Source organism: Barbus barbus, assembly GCF_936440315.1.
Source record: "Barbus barbus genome assembly, chromosome: 42".
In the NCBI taxonomy this organism is placed as follows: Eukaryota; Metazoa; Chordata; class Actinopteri; order Cypriniformes; family Cyprinidae; genus Barbus; species Barbus barbus.
This window is the reverse complement of record NC_136720.1, coordinates 27216427-27239740: the sequence shown is the minus strand read 5'-3', so window position 1 is coordinate 27239740 and position 23314 is coordinate 27216427. Positions and strand designations below refer to the sequence as shown.

The 23314-nt window shown below is 37.0% G+C and overlaps 2 protein-coding genes across 4 annotated transcripts in view; one reads left to right on the top strand and one right to left on the bottom strand.

The window, feature by feature from the left end:
* Positions 1 to 7608: 7608 nt before the first annotated feature.
* Positions 7609 to 10570, top strand: LOC306861331 (dynein light chain Tctex-type 1-like). Its single transcript, XM_079403540.1, has 5 exons — positions 7609 to 7691; positions 7972 to 8013; positions 8093 to 8216; positions 8955 to 9032; positions 9840 to 10570. Exons 1-5 carry the CDS (start codon positions 7665 to 7667, stop codon positions 9908 to 9910), a joined length of 342 nt encoding a protein of 113 aa, XP_079259666.1. The 5' UTR covers positions 7609 to 7664; the 3' UTR covers positions 9911 to 10570.
* The window catches only part of LOC306861330 (transmembrane protein 181-like), a gene marked incomplete at its 5' end in the record, with an annotated part of 18162 nt that continues 4508 nt past the window's right edge, over positions 9661 to 23314 (bottom strand). Inside the window, 15 exons of one of the 3 annotated variants that reach the window (XM_079403538.1) lie at positions 9661 to 11081; positions 11155 to 11221; positions 11306 to 11395; positions 12080 to 12162; positions 12704 to 12858; positions 14401 to 14458; positions 14536 to 14627; positions 14704 to 14834; positions 16252 to 16351; positions 16414 to 16494; positions 18604 to 18735; positions 20210 to 20328; positions 20403 to 20490; positions 21239 to 21300; positions 21868 to 21971. In XM_079403538.1, the coding sequence (XP_079259664.1) occupies positions 10997 to 11081; positions 11155 to 11221; positions 11306 to 11395; positions 12080 to 12162; positions 12704 to 12858; positions 14401 to 14458; positions 14536 to 14627; positions 14704 to 14834; positions 16252 to 16351; positions 16414 to 16494; positions 18604 to 18735; positions 20210 to 20328; positions 20403 to 20490; positions 21239 to 21300; positions 21868 to 21971 (1447 nt within the window). In that variant the 3' untranslated portion in view covers positions 9661 to 10996. Of the gene's footprint in view, positions 11082 to 11154; positions 11222 to 11305; positions 11396 to 12079; positions 12163 to 12703; positions 12859 to 14400; positions 14459 to 14535; positions 14628 to 14703; positions 14835 to 16251; positions 16352 to 16413; positions 16495 to 18603; positions 18736 to 20209; positions 20335 to 20402; positions 20491 to 21238; positions 21301 to 21867; positions 21972 to 23314 lie in introns of all 3 variants that reach the window. The other 2 variants (XM_079403539.1, XM_079403537.1) reach the window with 2 other exon arrangements.

Here is a 23314-nt window from a genome sequence, read left to right as displayed (position 1 = left end):
GAGGGAGCAAAAAAATCTAAATATTGAGAAAATCTCCTTTAAAGTTGTTCAAATGAAGTTCTTAGCAATGCATATTACTAATCAAAAATGAATTTTTGATATATTTACGGTAGGAAATGTACTAAATATCTTCATGGAACATGATGTTAATATCCTAATGATTTTTGTCATAAAAGAGAAATGTATAATTTTGATCCATACAGTGTATTGTTGTCTATTGCTACAAATATACCTGTGTTACTGATGACTGCTTTTGTGCTGCAGGGACACATTTAATTAATTAAGTTGCTTAAACAATTATAAACAAAACAGCATCATGTATGCATAGTTTAATAATAATAAAAAAGAAACGCAAGCCAATAACAAAGAGTACTTTTTTCTATTAAAAACATGAGATGCAGTGGATAGAAAAACCCCGCCACGAAGTCTCAAGACACGTTTTTTCAAAGTTGAACTTGCATTAATTTAAATGGAACATGTGGCTCTCTTGTGCGAGAGTGATAGATGTCTCTCTAGAAAATGCAATAAATATGTGTTCTGTGTGAACGGCTTGGTTTCAGTTTAGAGGTAAATAACATCGTCTCCGCATTGATGTTCTCTTTTTCTGCAATATTTTGAATGAACAACGCAGTGGCTAAAAAACCCATTAAAAACCATAGACACTTACATCGTCATCGCATCTCGTGCGCCACTGACAGTGTTTGCATTCGAATGAGGATTTTTATTTTAAACTTGACGAATATTCAAAACTGGAATTTGTATTTGCAGCGTGTTTGTGTCGTACCTGGGCTGACGTCCTCCGAGCAGCAGGTTAGGATGCAGTCTTTCTCTGACGGCTTGGCTCGGGCCACCATGACGGTTCCCTTCTGATCCAGAGCCACATGCGCGTTTACAGCGACGTCCCGATGCTGCCGCGAGTAGCACATCTCTCTGTCGGGGTCCGGTGTCCCGCCGCAGACGTGCAGGAGACACAGCAGCAGAACACAGCTGATGAACATGATGTGATGTTTGAGGAACACGGAGCAGAAGAGACAGACGTCCTCACAGACCTGCACACAGCAAACCAGTCTACAATCAAAGACCTGAGAGAAAAGCCAACGAGCCTCTCGATCTGGATCACGTTATCTGTTCAAGCCTGTTTATGGATCCTGAAGTCCAAAGAGCTCGATAATAACCCACATACTAAGAATCACAAATAAATCAACAATGCACATTCATTATTGTTGCCATTACTTCAAATTCGTTTTTTTCATCAGTAAAGTGACAAACTGACATGCAGATGCATGAGGATGTGTTATATATTAGATATCATTATATTAATTATTTACATGTAGTGATTATTACAGCAAGAATATAGACATTTAATGTGAGTACTGGCTGCTCATAGCATTTCAAAATGTTTTATGTTGTTATAATATTAATAAGAATGAGTGCTGTAACAAGCAGCTCGATGTATGTTGAATATTGATGCGTTTTTAAATGATTATGAGCAGGCAGTGATGAAGGACGATGGTAGATTGTGAGGACTGGACTGACCGGTGTGGTGCGTGTGAAGGCTGATCTCCATCCGATCCGGTTCACAGGTCACTAACACACAGGAAGAACTTTGATCTGCTGTAGAGGAATGTTTATCACAAACCGTCATAAAACTACACCTTCACCTCTGCTCTCCTCACTATCAAGCTCATTTACAACAGGACCAATAATCACATCACTCACACATGACTTCTGAAGCAGAGATCTGATGTGACTGATGAAAAGGTGCAAAGTTTCTCTATATCAGATGCCTGTGTGCTGTGATGCTGATGTGATGATGTTCTTGATGTGATGAGCTGTGATGACATAATGTCCTGTGATGTGATAATGTTCTGTGATGTTATGATGTGATGTTCTGTGACGATGATGTGATGTTATGTGATTAGATGATGTGATGCTATATGATTATATGATGTGATGTTGTGATGTTATGTGATGATATAATGTGATGTGATGGGATGATGTGATGTAATGTGATGATATGATGTGATGATGATGTGATAATGTTTTGTGATGTTATGATGTGATGTTCTGTGATTATATGATGTGATATGATGTGATGATGTGATGTTCTGTGATGTGATGTCATGTGATGATGTGCTGTGGTGATGATGTGATGTTATGTGTTGATGTGATGTGATTTGCTGTGATGATGTGATGATGATGTGATGTTCTGTGATGTGTTGATGTGATGAAGTGCTGTGAAGATGATGATGATGTGATGTCGTGATGATGTGCTGTGATGATGTAATGTGGTATTGATTTGCTGTGCTGTGATGATATTTTGTGATGTTATTTGGTATTGATGTGCTGTGCTGTGATGATATGTTATGATGTTATGTGATGACGTGCTGTGGTGATGATGTGATGTTATGTGATTTGATCATGTGATGTTCTGTGATTATATGATGTGATATGATGTGATGATGTGATGTTCTGTGATGTGATGTCATGTGATGATGTGCTGTGGTGATGATGTGATGTTATGTGTTGATGTGATGTGATTTGCTGTGATGATGTGATGATGATGTGATGTTCTGTGATGTGTTGATGTGATGAAGTGCTGTGAAGATGATGATGATGTGATGTCGTGATGATGTGCTGTGATGATGTAATGTGGTATTGATTTGCTGTGCTGTGATGATATTTTGTGATGTTATTTGGTATTGATGTGCTGTGCTGTGATGATATGTTATGATGTTATGTGATGACGTGCTGTGGTGATGATGTGATGTTATGTGATTTGATCATGTGATGTTATGTGATTATATGATGTGATATGATGTGATGTTGTGATGTTATGTGATTATACAAATAATGTGATGTGATGATGTTCTGTGATATGATGATGTGATGTGATGATGATGTGATGTTATGTGATGTGATCATGTGATGTTATTATATGATGTGCTATGCTGTGACGATGTGATGTTCTGTGATGTGCTGTGATGATGTGCTGTGATGATGATGTGATGTCATGTGATGATGTGCTGTGATGATGATGTGATGTGGTATTGATGTGCTGTGCTGTGATGATATGTTGTGATGTTATGTGATGATGTGCTGTGATGATGATGTGATGTGGTATTGATGTGCTGTGCTGTGATGATATGTTGTGATGTTATGTGATAATGTTCTGTGATGTTATGATGTGATGTTCTGTGATGTGATCATGTGATGTTATGTGATGATGATGTGATGTGATGACGTGCTGTGGTGATGATGTGATGTTATGTGATGTGATCATGTGATGTGATCATGTGATGTTATGTGATTATATGATGTGCTATGCTGTGATGATGTGATGTTCTGTGATGTGATGATGATGTGATGTTCTGTGATGTGTTGATGAGATGTGATGATGTGCTGTGATGATGATGATGATGAAGATAATGTGATGTCATGTGATGATGTGCTGTGATGATGATGTGATGTGGTATTGATCAGAATCAGAATCAGAATGAACTTTATTGCCAGGTATGTTTGCATATACGAGGAATTTGTTTTAGTGACAGTAGCTCCACAGTGCGACAGAATGGCAGCAACAGGACACAGATAATAACAAATAAAAATAAAAATAAATAAATAATGTACAAATATACAAAAATGGACAATGTGCCAAATAGCACAAACACAACATACAAAATAGACAATTCATGTGCTGTGCTAATATGTTGTGATGTTATGTGATGATGTGATAATGTTCTGTGATGTTATGATGTGATGTTCTGTGATGTGATCATGTGATGTTATGTGATGTGATGTGATGATCAGTTTTGGGGAAAGTTACTTTTAAAACTAATGCATTACAATATTGCGTTAAAAAAGTAACTAATAACGTTACTTAGTTACTTTTTATGGAAAGTAATGCATTACTTTTTAAATCTGGGCAGGGCTTGCTTGTTTGTTTTTAATATAAAAAATATATTTTTTGGCAAACGTAAAAGCCCTTTCACACCAAAAGTGAAATGAATACGCCTCAGGCTGAAGGGAAATGTAGAAGAAGTAAGTTCAACACACTTCAGCAATAAAAAAAAAGAAGCACAAATGTTTATCTAGAGTAATTTTTGCTTATTAGTATGGTTGAATTGGATCACTGAAGGTCAGCAGCAAAAACATTGGTTAATAAAATGGGATTAAATACATAAAGGATATTTGTGTTATTTAACATTTAATTATTGCAGGTATGCGTCATTTTCTGAGTTGCAGTTCACCGTTTTTATTCATTTTGAGGAACACTAAATCTGTTTTTTTTTTGCAAGTGGGATGAATGAATGCATGTTTGCATTTACTCTAGATCTACAATAACATCTTACTCCCAGTTTCTCTCGACATGTGGACAGAAGAGCTGTCAATCAATAAATGGGAGAAAAGTAACTGGCGTTACTTATTTGAAAAAGTAACTCAGATATTTTCTTGTAAATTACAAAGTAATGCGTTACTTTACTAGTTACTTGAAAAAAAGTAATCTGATTACGTAACTCGCGTTACTTGTAATGCGTTACCCCCAACACTGGTGATGTTGTGATGTGATGTGGTGCTGATGCTGCCGCTGGTCGCCATGGAGACTGAGCATCACTGGAAGAGTGTCCGGCGCGTGTGGGCCATCATCGTGATGCAACCCTTACGAAACACAGAACACCTAAAAACCACCATCAGCCCGAATTTCTATTATTAAAGCCACGTTAGCTGGTTTAAAGAGTTAATGTCACGTTCAGGAAATGATTAACTGGTTTTACTCGCTCATCACAATCAACAAAAGAGTGAGCGAGTCCCACAATGTCCCGTTATCCGTGTCGACAAAACCTAGAAACCAGAAACCGAGCGAAGAATCAGAGAGAAAAAGATTCGCACTGAGTCGATTCGCGAACACAAACACATTCAGACGCGCATCGTGTGAAATATCGCTTTGATTCGAACACAATGAGCGAATGATGGAGATCAAACACCTACCAGATCAGCCGCTGCTGTGACCCATTTCTGCGTCTTTGTCCTCCGCTGGATGATGCTGATGATGCTGATGGTGAGGATGATGATGCTATCCCTCGCTCTCACACACACACACACACACACACACACACACACTGATCCGCGGTGCTCACAGATCTAAGTGTTTAACAGCAGAAAATGAGAATCATTCGTGGATGACACGTCCTTCAGTGGCTCTAACGGGTTTAACTGAAGTATTCTTTGTGACTGAGGCTGATGGTGTTGCTGCAGTAGCGCGTCCGCCACAGAAGAACACCACTTCCTGTGAAAATTGTATTTTTATGCGTTATTTATTTTTTTATAATACGTGCCTTGTTTAATAGTTGTTTATTTGCATTTATCAATATCATATTAGATGTATATTTGTTTATATATTTGTTTGTTCATTATGTAAAATACATTCCATCAATAATACAGCATTACAGAGAACAAATGAAAACAATGCGGAATTTAAAAGTAATAACAATAATAAAAACTTTTTATTGACTGCTATTTTTGAAGTATGATAAACCTAAATCCAAAGCAAATACTTCACAGTTGGGTTTAAATTTTAATGTAAATCTTAATGTAATACTGTATTTACCCATCATACAAACAAAGCAAAGATAAAATAAAAAAGATATAAATAATAAACTAAAGAAAGGTTATATTCAATTCAAATATTTACATTGACACATTTTACAGCTTGTCTTTTTCCAGTTTATAGATGACTATATATTTCTGGACTGTAAAAGATATATCAATATCACAGTTAAACTGTTCAGATAGAACTGCCTGGAGTAATATTTATGAACGAGTTTCAGTGGTTTTATTGGCAATTAAATATTTAAATATATCACAACACATCGGCTTTCATGAAATTGATTTTTTTATTTAATTTAATACAGAAAAGGTATGTTTGTGTGATCTCTCAATTAGAAATGAAACCAAATCAGGCAGTTTGTGACAATATCAAAATAGCATATTATTCATGTACATTATAAATGAAAGAATAGTTTTAAGGTTATTCATGCTTTTTTGTTGTTGTTTAGATGTAGAACACACAATGAACGACTTTTTTATTTTTAATTTGCAAACCTTAAAGTCCACAATAAAACATCCTCACAGAGAACAAGAAGAAGAATACACCGAGGGGGAAAGAAATGGCATTATTCATTCATTTATTAAAATATTTGATCAGAGATGATAAAATGAATATTGATTATAGTGATGATAATAAATCTGAAGCAAATACTTCACAGTTGGGTTTAAATAGAAGGTATCTTGACATGTGAATCTGATACAAATGTTTTTGCTGAATTTATTTGAATATTTATGACAAGAGCATGATAAATGCCCTTTTTATTTTATTATAGAACAAAAGCGTGTCCATACGTCTGAAATGATTATTCGGAGTGCTAATCATCTTCCACAAGCTTGATTCATTTCATTATTATTAGAAAGAACAACATTGTCAGAAAAGACATTAGTATATTTAATATAGAAAATATAAACAGTGGAGTTCCGTAAGCAATGAATCCATTCATGTTCTCCGTGGAGGAAACTTTAAAGACAGGTGTCATATTTCCAATATTTCATCTGTTCTTATATTAATATCTTTTGTGTTTTAATTTATAAGATATATTCAAGAGAAGGGAATATTCCAGAGCAATTTAATACTTATTCTAAATAAATTCACAGGTTAATTGTTATTTAACTCATCAATTTTCAAATGGTCATCCTCCTTAAGATCTGAACTGTAGAAGATCTGAGGAATGTTTATCATCTGGTTATTCTTTAACATGTTAAAAGATTGCCTTAACATACTTCCTGATGTAAGAATTAATATATATCCAAAAGATCAATAACATGTTATAACTGAGGTGAAGAAATGTAGTGATTTAGATCATTTTCACAAGCAAACGGTGTTCGGTTATATTTCTGGAATAAGTCAATAATAAGCAGAAGTAAGGGTCGTGTTTTATAAGCTAGAAGCGTAAGAACTGAAGTCAACCCATCATTAGCTGATTATACTACAATCAAAACCACAAAACGAGCAAATCTCATCAAACATCAGAATATTTAGAACGAGACAAACGAACAGGAGACTTTATGAAGGATACTTTCTCCAGTTATAAAGGATTTCCATGTTGGAGTAATCTTCCTGTTTGTTTGATAGATTTTGAGAATATGAGTGTTAATGAGCTCCAGGTGATTTTAATGAACTGCTGGCGTAGCTTTCATCAACATATCACATGCCTATAATGGGATTCATCAATCCTGGGCAGGTTAGCCTAAAATATGAGCAAAATCAGAGAGAATGCAGTTCAAGGTCATCTAGGGGGAAAGAGTTCTAGCAGCATTATTCCCAAAGGAGAACTTTATGGAGGGAGAAACTATCCACAAAACACAGGATTTCCACGAAACAAGACATTGCTGATGAAAGTTAGGCAAGAAAATACACTTTAATACGAAAGATTAGTCCAATATATTATTTGGACATTGGAATAAAAAACCCAATGGCATTGGATTCACAAGGAATCTTTTCATGCCGTCTGTAATTAATATAATTACATTTCACACGTTTCTGCGTCGCGACGTCGTGTGCGTCATTTCCATGACAACCGCGAGGCTTCGAGCGACAACAACAACAACGAAACATGGACGACGATCAGAGCGCTGAAGAGGTAAGGTTAAGGACGATCAAATGTTTGAAATATACTCAATCAAAAGTAAAAGAGAAGATGTTTGCTTTAAGAAGTCATATATCACACTTCCTGCCTTGATTCTTCGCGCTGCGGTGAAGCTAATGGCTAACAGCTGCTAACCTGAACTAGCGGCGTGTTTACTCCAGTATCTCCAGTGCAGTAGATTTCGTCATTTATTTGTGAATTTCAACACAGGATCCTTCACTGAAGCTTTAAGCAGAGCTATAGCGGATGACAGAGATGTTTTGTATTCCTCCAGACGGCGTTCGTGGTGGAAGAAGTGAGCAGCATCGTGAAGGAGGTTTGCTCGTCTCTGTCTCCGAGTCTCGTCTCGTGTTGTGTTGGACTGATGTGTGAGCGCTTCTTCTCTCTGTCTTCAGTCTCTGGAAGCAGTGATCGGCAGAAACCCGTATGAGCAGCAGCGTGTGAACCAGTGGATGTCCAGTGTGGTGGAGCAGTGCCTCGGTCAGCTCAGCAAACTCAGCAAACCCTTCAAATACATCGGTCAGCATCCTGTACTCAAACACCAAGATCTGCTGATCATCTGCTCATCTGAGATCAGGAGGAGTGTGTTTCTTCATCAGGTTTGTAGAAATGTGTCTCTGCATCAGTGTCTCAGCAATGGATGCTCTGCAGTGAATGGGTGCCGTCAGAATGAGAGTCCAAACAGCTGATAAAAACATCACAATAATCCACACCACTCCAGTCCATCAGTTAACATCTGGAGAAGACTAAAGATTAAACAAATCCAGCAATAAGATGTTTTTAACTAAAATACAAGTCTATAAACCATAATAACTCTTCCTCCAGTGAAAAGGTGCATCTCCTGTTGTCTCTCTCATCAAAATCCATTTTTGACTGTTTTAAACAGATTTCTCTCCTGATTCAGACCAGAACACTCTTTCACTGGAGGAAGTGTTATTATGGATTATAAACGTCTTAATGCTGGATTAGTTTCAGCTTTTGTCTTCTCCAGATGTTAACTGATGGACTGGAGTGGTGTGGATTATTGTGATGTATTTATCAGCTGTTTGGACTCTCATTCTGACGGCACCCATTCACTGCAGAGCATCCATTGCTGAGACACTGATGCAGAGACACATTTCTACAAACCTGATGAAGAAACACACTCATCCTGATCTCCACATTTTCATTTTTGTCTGAACTGTTCCTGTGACCGAGCTGCAGGTCATGGTTATTATCTTACTCCAGAATGATCATCTGCTCGGTTCTCTCCATCAGTCACATGCATTATAATGCAGAAAAACGGAGCAGGACTGCAGTCGGCTTCTTCATGTTTCTGGGACAATACTACAGATGGTAAGGGCCGTCTTGAGTTCTATTCAAATATACACACCTTTGACCCAGCTTACAAAAATATGTCCTGAGAATGTTTTGCTGACGTTCCCATTAAAACGTCCAGGGGCCTGTTTCAGAGAGGAGGTTAAGTGAAAACTTAAGTGAAACGAGAACGTTAAAGCCACGTTTCTGTTTCAAAATGGGAGGTTTGTCAAACCTGAGAATGCAGGGTAAGTCAAGCCCGTTTCTGAATGCGAGGTAATTTATACTCAGAGTCAGTTACCGTGGTAACATACTCTGTGAACCTAACCTGGGCTGCAACTATGGTCACAAGTTCTGTCGTTACCAATAGTGTTCAATGGAGCTAATGACCATAGTTAGCAAACGATGCTTCTGGGAAACGCACCTCAGGTCAGTAAAACATGTAAAATTGTCTGCCATAGGGTAAGAAAAATAATCTTAATGCAAACAGAAACAAGAATATTTTTAATCTCTTACCCCATTAGCAGATAATTTGCAAAATAAGAAAAATGCACTTAAACTTGTTTCCATGGAGGGGAACAACTAGACTAAATACCTTATGTAGAAAATGCATCTTGATTTAAGAATCTTTAGATATTTTGACTGGAAACAATAAGACACTTCTAAAAAAAATTGGAACAGTTTATTACAAAAAAATGTAAAATAAAGTACAATATTGTGTGAATTTATTTTTCATCTCTCTGGACTTTATACGGTTCCATTATTATAAGTACAACTTCTTTGCCCTTCTGTTGCAGTTTATTTGATTTGATTGAGTTTTTTAAAGTGTGTATTTTGTCTCTGCAGGCAGCTGCACGGTCCGATGGGAAAACAAGCACCTGTACTGCATCGTCAGTGTGTTCGGACTCGCCATTTAGACTCAAACAAGCTTCAGTATTCCTGCATTCAGACTCTCCCTGTACAATAAAAGCACACATTCACCTCTTAAAAATGTCTGAAGAGTTTATTCCACATTCGCTCAGACATCACAAGCTCCTCGTCTGGACTGAGCTCAGCGGGTTTGGGAATGATCTTATGTACATGTGGAAAGGCACAGCGAACCGTCATCACACAGTGCTTCTGGGACATTTCATAACGTCCAGCATCACATCAGACAGATAAACATCACCCTGCTGCTTTAAACCGTCATCATCACAGCCCAGTGAACCAACGGTGCTTACAAAACAAAAACAAGGCGCTTCTGTCCTCAACGGGACCCACAAAACAATAACCCGTAATACACAAACACAAGAGAGAAACATGCACAGGAAACACAAAACAGGAATGTGAGAAAAGAAGGCTTTTGGAGCGATAAACTACGACATCCAGTGAAGGATCCATATTCATCCAGAAGCACACATTCACACAGGATCTCCAGACTGGCCAAACAGCTCAAACCAGCCAGAAATCAATAGAAATATATGCACAGAAGCAGCTTCCTCACATTATTAATAGAGTCTGATCGATGAGGAAAAACTGACACGGTCTAGAAATGCACTGTGCGTCAATCAAATCTAAAGAATAAAACATTGGCTATTTTTGAGACCCTTTTTTCCCATGAAAATTAAGCACATTTTACCCTAAATTATATAAGCATTTCATATGAAAATATTTATAAATAATTTTGTGTTTATACTAAAAGTACACCTTCCATCAAGGTATTATTTGTGTTAAGCTGGATGATTTTCATTATCACGGGGGTTAAATGTGCTTAATTATGTCAGATGCAAATGAAAATATACATATTGATTTTTCTCCTTTTAATTTGGAGGTGAAACACGACGTTGACCCCAGCAGTGACCTGAGGTCAGGTGTAATGACACTCGATGGGTTCAGTGCGTCTCGACGGACTTCAGAAACACACCACTGTAGCTTTAAAAATACACCGGCCCGTATATTTACACACTGTGTTAGCCTATATACATCCGTTCAGACTACACCAGCGATCCGGAGTCACTCCGCTTTCAGTCGCTCTCGCTCTCATCCTGGTATTTGGCGCTGGCTTTGATGGCTCGGCCGTTCTGAAGAGGCATTTCCTCATAATCGCTCCTTCAGAGAAACAGATCAGGACGATCAGAAAGGCTGGTTTGGATCAGATAATGATGCGATGTAGGGAACGTACCCGTAAATGACTTCATCGTCCGAGTCGTTGAGCATGGAGAAGGCAGGATTGTCCTTCAGCTGCGAGTCTGGACACACAAACACACACATCTACGTGACGAAGGCCAGTTCTGCTGCAGAAACACTCCACCGGTCAGCGGCGATGAACTCACCGTACAGAGCGTTCCTGGAGGGCGAGTAGACAAACGCTAGCGTGTAGAGATAGAAGTTCAGGAGGCCATAGAAGGAAAGAAATTCCGCTGGTGGAGAAAAACACTCAGGAAAAGCACAGAACAAGCACTTTAAACCAGGGTTATTACAGCTCACTCAAACCATGGAAAAACACCATTAAAAAAACTCATTTTCAACTTCAAGTACTAAAATTAATTAAACTGTAGACAAAAATAAAAATGACAAAACAAAATTACTAACACAAACTAAAATGAAAACAAAATTATAAACATAAAATCTAATTGAAAATAACACTAGTATGACATTAAACCAGGGTTATTTATAATTAACTAAATCAATAACACATTTTCATTGCTTGAAAAAAAACTACTTATTTTCAACGAAGTACTAAAATAACTAAAACTTATATATATATTAAAAAAACCTTAAACTTATTTTATTTAAACTATTTATTTTAACCCGATGCTCTAAAAAAAACCTAAAAAAACGGAAATAAAAATGAATAAAAATTGTACAGACATAGACAAAGACAAACACAGTAAAGTTACTAAAACTTGGAAAATATAAAAACTAATTCAAAATATGAATAAAAACTACAATAGGATCCTTCATACTAAAAATAAACTGCCTTAAATCAATGAAATGAAAAGATTTTTCTGGGTATTTGTTATTAATGGATTTCTAACACAATGGTTTTATAGCGATGGATTTCTAGTGATGAATCAGATGTGAGGGAATCTCTAATGAAAGGATATAATTCTGGTAGTGAGTGGAAAGTTCAGCAACAAAGTTTTCTTGCAAAGCCTTGGAGCCGAATCTCAGGTACAGAATAACCACACTGAGGAAACAGGAAGAGGAAATGACAACAGAACTCACTCACTTTACACAGGTGTGTGTGTGTACGCAAGTGTGTGTGTGTGAGAGAGAGTGTCTGTGTGAGTGCGTGAGTATGTGCGAGAGAGTGTGTGTGTGTGTGTGAGTGAGTGTGTGTGAGAGAGTGTGTGTGTGTGTGAGAGAGAGAGTGTGTGAGTGAGTGTGTGCGAGTGAGAGACTGTGTGTGTGTGTGTGTGTGTGTGTGTGTGAGTGTCTGTGTGCGGGTGCGTGAGTATGTGTGAGTGAGTGAGAGTGTGTGTGTGTGTGTGTGTGTGTGTGTGTGTGTGAGTGTCTGTGTGCGGGTGCGTGAGTATGTGTGAGTGAGTGAGAGTGTGTGTGTGTGTGTGTGTGTGTGTGTGTGTGTGTGAGTGTCTGTGTGCGGGTGCGTGAGTATGTGTGAGTGAGTGAGAGTGTGTGTGTGTGTGTGTGTGTGTGTGTGTGAGTGTCTGTGTGCGGGTGCGTGAGTATGTGTGAGTGAGTGTGTGTGTGTGTGTGTGTTGACAGACCTGATCACCAGCACCAGCAGCGTCAGCGCCGTCAGGAACTTCAGCCGCAGATCTGTGTAGGGTGCGTTCTTGAGCTCGGAGCAGGCACACAGCACCAGAAACACCAGATACAGCACATACACAGCCACCAGCAGCAAGAAGAAGACCTTCATGCCCTGCAGCAAACACACACACACACACACGTTATTTTACACTGTATTCAGATCAGTTGTGTTTTTAGCATCTGAAACATGCGGTCACCTATATTCCAACTTTGATTTCACTTTTTTTTCTTTACTGCATTTCCTGTAATAAAACTTGAATTATTACTTCTTTCTGATCTGAAATATGATGCCACTTATACTGCACACAGTGACTTTAGTTTTATTTGTAATTTCTTTTTTTACCATATTTTCTGTTTATTATTCCACTGTATTTTTCAGAATACAAGTTATTTTTTTTAATAATCTGAAACATGTTGCATTTTTAAAACTCTTTCCCCACCAAAGACGTTATTTCCCAGGTTTCTGTGTTCTCGCTGTTATACGCTCGGGGGGGCTATCACGCATCTCCTGAATGAGTCTAGAATCACTCGATCAAAAACACAGAAACCACTGATCTCATATATGAGCATATGCATATGAAAAATAATGCGATCATCAACACTAACCGCATATAAATGAAAGCTGACTAATGTTTCAGAGTCAAATGTGGATCCAGAAAGTGTTGAAGGCCTGTGAAGCTTTAGGAGACTGATGAAGACATCTACTGCAGCTTTGCTCTGATAATATTACTGAATATGATCCAGATGGAGTATTGGATTAAAATCTGATTTTATCAGCTTTTAGCTTTTAATCAAACCTACCTACATTCAAGTGTTGATTAAAAAAACAAAGCTTTAGCTAGAATAGAACTGACTTTTAGTTTGAAAGTAGAGGTCTGATCTTTATTTTGATGTATTGCATGTTCAGATATTCATACAACAAAATATTCTGGGGGTCATGAAATATTAGTGAAAATCAGCAAAAACGCTGGCATTTGCAAATTGCATTTGTTTCTATCATCTGAAGCATGCTGGGACATTTATTTAAAGAAACACTTCAATTTTTAGTTATTTTATCATCTGAAAATCAGCGACTTTACAGTATTTTTCAGAATTTGACGTTGTTTATCATATAACAATAAATGCTGTTTATAATAAATGCCACTAAAAATTGTGTTTGTTTTATAATTATATTTGTAATTTTCTGTTTTATTTACTGGTTCATCAAAATAAATCTAAATGTTAAAAAAACATGAATTATCAGTGTTTTTATTTCTCTTGATGCAATCTTGACCTAGTATAGTTAAGTGTGACTTATTCACACTCCAGGAAACAATATTCTTTATTATATTCAATAATGTGTCCCTGCAGCACAGAAGCAGTCATCAGTAACACAGGTATATCTGTAGAAATAGCCAACAATACATTGTATGGATCAAAATTATACATTTCTCTTTTATGACAAAAATCATTAGGATATTAAGATCATGTTTCATGAAGATATTTAGTAAATTTCCTACCGTAAATATATCAAAACTTAATGTATAAATCTCAATTTCAAAAAATTGACCCTTATGACTGGTTTTGTGGTCCAGGGTCACATACATTTGAAATATTTGGACAGATGTTATTTTATTAAGCAGGAACAATCGGTGTGGAGCTGAAAGAAACTCACCTGGAAGTTCTGGATGTCCACTTTGTACTGATACGTGGGATCCTGCAGCTCATTCACCCTAATAAGAAGAAAAATCTGATGAGAATCCCATTATACACCAGCAGTGACAGCAGAAAACAGCGGCAGGTTTCTCACGTTTGCCAGACTCCCAGCGTGACGGCCGAGAGCCACAGCAGCCCCACGACCAGCAGCTTGGGCAGGTAGAAGGTCAGGAACCTCCGGTCTCCCTGCAGGTGAGAGCACAGGTGAGCAGAGCACAGACAGGTGAGTAGTGCACTAGTGAGGGCCCTTCAGAGAGCGTACCTGCACTCGGATGCCGTGATACACACACAGCCAGAAGAGCAGCAGCGCACACAGGAACAGAGCCTGGAAGAAAGCGTCCAGCGTTCCCGGAAACCAGCTGTTCACCAGGAACGACAGCGGGAAGAACGGATCTACAACAGCAGCACATCACAAAAAAGTTACTGTTAAATGTAATGCATTACAATATTGCGTTACTCCATAAAAAAGTCATTACGATACTTAATTACTTTTTATGGAAAGTAATGATACACGTTACTTTTTAAATCTGGGCTGGGCTTCCTTGTTTGTTTTTAATATAAAGGTTCTATTTGTGGGAAATATAAAAGCCCTTTCACACCAAAAGCCTCAGGCTGAAGCAAAAGTAAATGGATGTCTGTACAGTAGAGCACAGAAGAAGAAAGCTCAACTCTTCATTATTAGTATGGTTGGATCATCGAAGGTCAGCAGCAGACATTGGTTAATAAAATGGGATTAAATACAAAGGATATTTGTATTTAACATGTTTAATTATTGCAGGTTTGCGTCATATTCTGAGTTGCATTTCAGTTTTTATTCATTTTGAAGAATACTGAATGTTTTTTGTGTGAGTGAGATGAATTAATGCATGTTCACATTTATTCTAGAACTAAAGTGACATCTTACTCCTGATTTCTCTCAACATGGAGACAGGAGAGCTGTCAATCAATACATGGGGAAAGAAATAATAAAATAACATCTGGCGAAATATTTCAAATATATGTGACCCTGGAGCACAAAACCAGTCATAAGGGTGAGATTTATAAAGAATAAATAATCTTTCAATTGATGTATGGTTTGTTAGGATAGGACAATATTTGTCTGAGATACAACTATTAGAAAATCTGGAATCTGAGGGAGCAAAAAAATCTAAATATTGAGAAAATCTCCTTTAAAGTTGTTCAAATGAAGTTCTTAGCAATGCATATTACTAATCAAAAATGAAGTTTTGATATATTTACGGTAGGAAAGTTACTAAATATCTTCATGGAACATGATCTTAATATCCTAATGATTTTTGTCATAAAAGAGAAATGTATAATTTTGATCCATACAATGTATTGTTGTCTATTGCTACAGATATACCTGTGTTACTCATGACTGCTTTTGTGCTCCAGGGACACATATATTAGGCTCATTCTCCTATTAATATTTGAAAGATTTAATCTTACACTTATTCACTTTTATTTGTTCCCCACTAAATAAAGTTGTTTCAGTTTAGATTCTTTTTTCTAGAGTATCTTTCGCTGCTGAATTATCCACTAACCTAGTTTATATCAGTAGTAATTCTAATATGCTGATTTGCTGCTCAAGAAACATTTCTGATTATTTAGCATTTTATTTTTCAGGATTCACAGATGAATAGAAAGTTCAAAAGAACAGCATTTATTTGAAATAGAAATCTAATGTATCATTAGAAATGTCTTTACTGTCAGTTTAATGCATCCTTGATGAATAAAAGCAAACATCTGAGTGAGGATGTGCTTGTAATCATTCAGTTGTGATGTAAACGCCGTGAAATGAGCATCTCACCGTTGTACAGCAGCAGCAGAGGAAGAAGAATAGACATCCACTTCTGCTCGATTCCCCAGTCCCTCATGGAGAACTTGCGTAAAGAGTGAGCGAACATGCACTGCACACAAACACAACATCATCAAACACTGGTGAAACACTCCAAACCTGTCTGTAACTTACCGTCACGATGAAGGTCATCACCACAAACACGAAGCGGAACCAGATCTCCACCTGAGAGAACGTGGCGTTGTACATCTTAAACTGAGAAAGCACAAAACACACAGAAACGAGAGTCCTGGATCACAATTTATTCCTGCAATGCAACTCATTTCATATTTCATACCTGCTGAATGAATTCAATGCTGGTTTCGGACTCATTTTGAGCTGCTGATTCCACACAGAGTCTGTTTTGTGTCACACTTTCTCATTAAACGTGCGCATTTCTGCTTTCAGGAATGAGAGCCAGCACAAACACATGACTCCATTCAGATTACAGGTATTTGTTCAATTCTCAGCACATTGTATGACATTATTTTATTTCTAATCCTGATTTCAAGCTCAGAATTATGACCAGAGACAGAAGGACATGCAAAGATGAGCCTGATGATTTCTGCTCTTACTGCATCCAAACCACCACCGGAGGAAAAAAATAATAAATAATATTCACAGAGGTTGTGAATGAAGCTCATCTATTTTAGGGCTGTCAGGAAATTAATTTTTAAAATCACCAATAAATTAATCACACATCAATTTGGGCCGAGAAACTACCCTCCAAAAGACCAAATAAAGTCATTATTGTGTTAAATGAGAAGAGCATTGAAGAGGCATTACAAAAGTAGCTTTAGAAAGGAATATTCTGATTCAACATTGCATAAATGATAATAAATGCGTAATGATTGTTTTATTGAATATTGTAATATGAAATATTTGAAAAAATCTATTAAATAAAACTTTAAATATGAAAAACCATCAGTAGGTCTGAATGAGTGAATCATTCGTTCACAAAGGGATTCATTAGGAAACAAAGCAAGAGACCTCTTTATGAATGAATCACTGAATCACTGACTCACTCGATTCACTCAAACCCTGGATTCATTCAGTTATGAATCACTCGTCGATCAGAAACACACATCAGTTCTGCTGCGACTTTGAAAATGATTTTCCTCAGTGAAACTTAGCAAAACAGACACTACTGTGTCTAAAACATAACACATATACTTCTTGTTTGTTGAGTTGTTGTGTAAAGTCAGTGATGCAGATACTGGGGAAAAGCAGCACTCGTGCTGATGTGATATCGCTAAATCATATGATACAAATATAAGAGGCACATTTATGTTTTGTGCTCATATCGTGAATTTTAGGTTCATATAACTGCATTCTAATAGATTTTATTGCCGATTTTAACCATTATTTTTTCATAATTAATCGCACACCATTAAATTGAGTTTTGAACATAGCTTTCCTCTGGAGAGTCGAGTTAAGCTCCTAAACTTTGGAATAGTTTGCCTGTAAATGTGACACTTGCTCCTTCACCAGTTTTAGGTCTGTTCTCAAATCTTACATGTGACCCTGGAGCACAAAACCAGTCATAAGGGTACATTTGTTGAAATTTAGATTTATGCATCATCTGAAAGCTGAATAAATAATCTTTCCATTGATGTATGGTTTGTTATGATAGGACAATATTTGTCTGAGATACAACTATTTGAAAATCTGGAATCTGAGGGAGCAAAAAAATCTAAATATTGAGAAAATCTCCTTTAAAGTTGTTCAAATGAAGTTCTTAGCAATGCATATTACTAATCAAAAATTAAGTTTTGATATATTTACGGTAGTAAATGTACAAAATATCTTGATGGAACATGATCTTAATATCCTAATGATTTTTGTCATAAAAGAGAAATGTATAATTGTGATCCATACAATGTATTGTTGGCTATTGCTACAGATATACCTGTGTTACTCATGACTGCTTTAGTGCTCCAGGGTCAGATATGTGGTTTCTCTGGCTTTTGATTAATGTCAGTTTAAGGGTTTGAAATCAATTTGCTCCGATTCTATTTGAATGTGTTTATTTTTCATATGATGCATGTTTCCCTTTATGCTTCTTATATACTGTGTTTTGTAGTACAGTACTTTGGCGCAACTCTGTTGCTTTTAAATGTGTTACAGAAATACATTTGGACTTGATTCCTTGGAATCCTTTTATGTCATTAAAACCAAAACCTTTGACATTAGACCTGCTTTTTGTTGTCACTCTTATTTTGTGAAAAACGGTCCATGATGGAAAGTTTTTGATTTTCCAGCATCAAATGATCTACTATCATGTGTATTATGTTTTTGCAGGACAGTGTTAAAACCTGAACTCACTACAAAAGTCACGTTTTTGATTTTGTCCTTCAGGCCGTCCTGCAGGTTCCTGAAGCGGACGTTGATCTTGTACTGCGTGTAGTTCAGATATCCCAGATGCAGCACGATGATCTCGTCACACGCCTGCTGACGCTGTAACACACACACACACACACACACACACACAGGTCTGAATACTTGTTTCATTACTGGATGAATCAGTGTTTTTGAACAAATCTCTTGCGTGAATGATTTAAAGACATTAGGGATGTACGGTATACCGATACTGGAAAAATACCGGTATATTATATTTCAAACGGTACGATATCATAATTTTGCTCAGTTCGGTATTTCATACGCTGCTGTGCTTCCCAAATTACTGAGCAACCGGTAAATGTGACAAACGGATGAAACTATCAACACGCCTGAAATGAATTAATAAAGAGAACCGTAGAAGTGAAATATGGCATTACTCTGCATATAAAACAGATGACGAAGGTGAAGGAACTGCCCTTACTGCCCCTGTATGCCACAGGAGGCAACACATCAAACCTCTTTAATGTTGAGCATATGTCGCTTGCTCATCCTGATCTTTTCAGAGAATTAAGAGATCGACAGGTGAGTGCATTATTCATAAATTCAGATTTAATTTGAACTTATTTACATCTGATCAGCGCTCATACAGATGTGATACAGTAAGATCAAATGTGTGTGAGACACTAGAACCAGTGAAGGTTTGGTCACGTAATACATGCACTTCATACAATCAAAGATTAACTGCATTTGAATTAAGCAAGAGTTTTGCTATATTCATTTTAGTATCAATAATATGAAGCGAATGTTTATATTTAATGCCTTTTCTGAAATCTGAAAACAATCTGAGAAAGAGAGAAATAATAACGTGATTTTGAATATTACTTTGACTGTTAGAATAACACTTTATAATAAAGAAACATTTGTTGCATTAATTGCGTTACTTCAGTTGTATTTCTTTTTCTTCAAACTCAGTCAAAATGTAACCTCTGCTCCCGGTAGGTTTTCTGTTGACAAAGGTATTAAGATATTAATCTGTTTTTATTATTATTATTATTATTTTAATAAAATTGTTTTCAATTCACTTATTTTTTGAGGCTGGTTATTTGTCACCTATGGTGTCGATTTAATATCAATACCGAAGTATTACATTCTGGTATCGTACCGAAGCCAAAATTATGGTATCAAGCCATCCCCAAAAGACATATACATTTTTTAACAGTCACTTGTCTCCACCTACTGGCGAAACAATGCAATCGACACAAACATTACTTTCAGAAGATGACTTGCTTATTTTGATCGCTACCATAGACATCAGTGTTTATATCCGAACGATAAACTTTCATCCCAGTATTTCTGTGATCATATGAATGACTGTAAAAGATAAATAATAGCTGTTTTTTATCTAAACATGCTAACTATCTGCTCTCTTTGTCAGCGGCAGTGTGAATGCAGATTTGAGTGTTCCGGTATGATTTTGTTCAACGATTGAACAGACACAGATGAATCACTACCATTCAGAAATGAGGTAGTGTGGGTGTCTTAATCGAGATAGCGATGTTTTAACAATTAACGGTGCAGCTCTGTGACTCACGGCGGCGCAGCGAAGGCTTCGGTTCTTGTTGTGAACGTTGTCTCTGATGCGCATCACGCTGGCGTCCTGCATCACGCCCTGCAGCTCCACATTCATCCCCAGCTCTTCCCAGCTCAAATCTGCAACTGAACACACACTCCATCAGCTCTGACACACACACACACACACACACACACACACACACTGCTCTCACTGCTGCGGTCCAGCTGGATGATGCAGGTCAGCCACAGCTGCTGGTTGTAGTTGGACAGCGGCGGAGATCGGAGGTCAAACGGGCCGCTCTGAACACAAAACACATCACATTTACCCCAAAAACACTGACTTACACTAACCGGAAAACGTTTAAGAATTAAGGTGTTTTAATGTTTCTAAAAGAATCTCTTCTGCTCATCAAGGCTGTTTTTCTTTCATCAAAAATACTGTAAAAATGTGAAATATTATTCTAATGTAAAACAGCTGTTTTCTATGTGAATATGTGTTAAACTGTAATTTATTTCTGTGATCTGCAGCTGAATTTTCAGCATCATTACTTCAGTCTTCAGTGTCACATGATCTTCAGAAATATTTTTTGTTTTGTTTTATTTATTTTAAAATGCATTACAAAAAGATACAAAAATTCCAAGAACACTGGATAACAACACACTTAAATATGTAGCAGTGGACAAATACATCAAATTATATTTTTCCAAAAATCCTTCTAATATGCTGATTTGCTGCTCAAGAAACGATCATCATCAACGTGGAAAACATTAATATTTTTGTGGAAACCATCATGCATTTTATTTTTCAGGATTCACAGATGAATAGAAAGTTCAAAAGATCAGCATTTATTTGAAATAGAAATCTTTTGATACATTATAAATGTCTTTAATGCCAATTTAGTTTAATGCGTCCTTGGTGAATAAAAGTATATATTTCTCTTTTACTGTATTTTTGATCAAATAAATGCAGTCTTGGAGAGCAGAAGAGACTTCTTTTACACACAAATAAGATAGGGAGCAAATCTGCAGTTGATTGCATGAATCTCACCTTCGATCCATTGGTGCTGACGCTCAAACCGTTATAATAATTCTCACTAATGATCTTCGGTCCTGCAGGAGAGACATTTATCAGTCAATTCAGCTACACATCTCATATAAGAACTCCTCTTTAACAGAAATCAGCCACGTGACCCTGATCACCGTAGCCTGATAATCATTAAAAAAAAAATATATATATATATAATTAATTATAAATACTTATTTTATTTATTAAAAATTTTACTTTATAATTTTTTTTATTAAGATTTTATATTCTTCCTCATTGAAAGCTCTTTTAGGAAGCCAACAGATATTAAAACTAAAAGTTTCATGATCTAGAGACTATTAATAATTAAAAACAAATAGTTTAGTAACTTCTTCATAATGGAAGATTTAAATTGTAAATATATTTAAATAAACAGGCATTTTTACCTTTTCATTGCTCTGTGAATGAGATTTGTGATTGTGATACTCTAGATCTTTGAGGGTTGGGAATGAAAACGTTAGGAGTCTGTCATTGTGAAGCACATGATCGTTCTCCACTGATTACAGGCCTCAAAAGAACAAAGAAACCGCCAAGGGACGGCGAGCAGGTGCATGCTGGGAAACGGGCCTCTGTCTGCAGGAACCCAGACTCACCTGACACACCGATGAGCGTGGAGACGCCGAAGCAGAAGAAGAAAACCACGAACACCAGAACAAAGTGCCTCTTAGAGAGAGTGTAGAGACGCATGGGGGCCAACCTACACACACACACACACACACACACACACGAGTCAGGAGTATGCAAACATACACAGCACATTCAATATTGATTAAGTTTTTAAATTGTTATATATATATATATATATATATATATATATATATATATATATATATATATATATACACATATATACACACACACACACATACATCAATTTAAATACATATAAAAATGCACAAAATATTTCAATATAAATTCTATATCTAAAATAAATTGTTTTATTTATAATTTTTTTATATAATTCTGTGTGCGCATATACAGGTGCTGGTCATAAAATTATAATATGATGAAAAAGTTGATTTATTTCAGTAATACCATTCAAAAAGTGAAACTTGTATATTAGATTCATTCATTACACACAGACTGATATATTTCAAATGTTTATTTCCTTTCATTTTGATGATTATAACTGACAACTAATGAAAGTCCCAAATTCAGTATCTCAGAAAATTAGAATATTGTGAAAATGTTCAATATTGAAGACCCCTGGTGCCACACTCTAATCAGCTAATGAACTCAAAACACCTGCAAAAGCCTTTAAATGGTCTCTCAGTCTAGTTCTGTAGGCTACACAATCATGGGGAAGACTGCTGACTGGACAGTTGTCCAAAAGACGACCATTGACACCTTGCACAAGGAGGGCAAGACACAAAAGGTCATTGCTAAAGAGGCTGGCTGTTCACAGAGCTCTGTGTCCCAGCACATTAATAGAGAGGCGAAGGGAAGGACAAGATGTGGTAGAAAAAAAGGTTACAAGCAATAGGGATAACCGCACCCTGGAGAGGATTGTGGAACAAAACCCATTCAAAAATGTGGGGGAGATTCACAAAGAGTGGACTGCAGCTGGATTCAGTGCTTCAAGAACCACCAGCACAGACGTATGCAAGACATGGGTTTCAGCTGTCGCATTCCTTGTGTCAAGCCACTCTTGAACAAGAGACCGCGTCAGAAGCGTCTGGACTGGACTGCTGCTGAGTGGTCCAAAGTTATGTTCTTCTTCCTTTGGAAATCAAGGTCCCAGAGTCTGGAGGAAGAGAGGAGAGGCACATAATCCACGTTGCTTGAGGTCCAGTGTAAAGTTTCCACAGTCATTGATGGTTTGGGGTGCCATGTCATCTGCTGGTGTTGGTCCATTGTGTTTTCTGAGGTCCAAGGTCAACGCAGCCGTCTACCAGGAAGTTTTAGAGCACTTCATGCTTCCTGCTGCTGACCAACTTTATGGAAATGCAGATTTCATTTTCCAACAGGACTTGGCACCTGCACACACTGCCAAAGCTACCAGTACCTGGTTTAAGGACCATGGTATCCCTGTTCTTGATT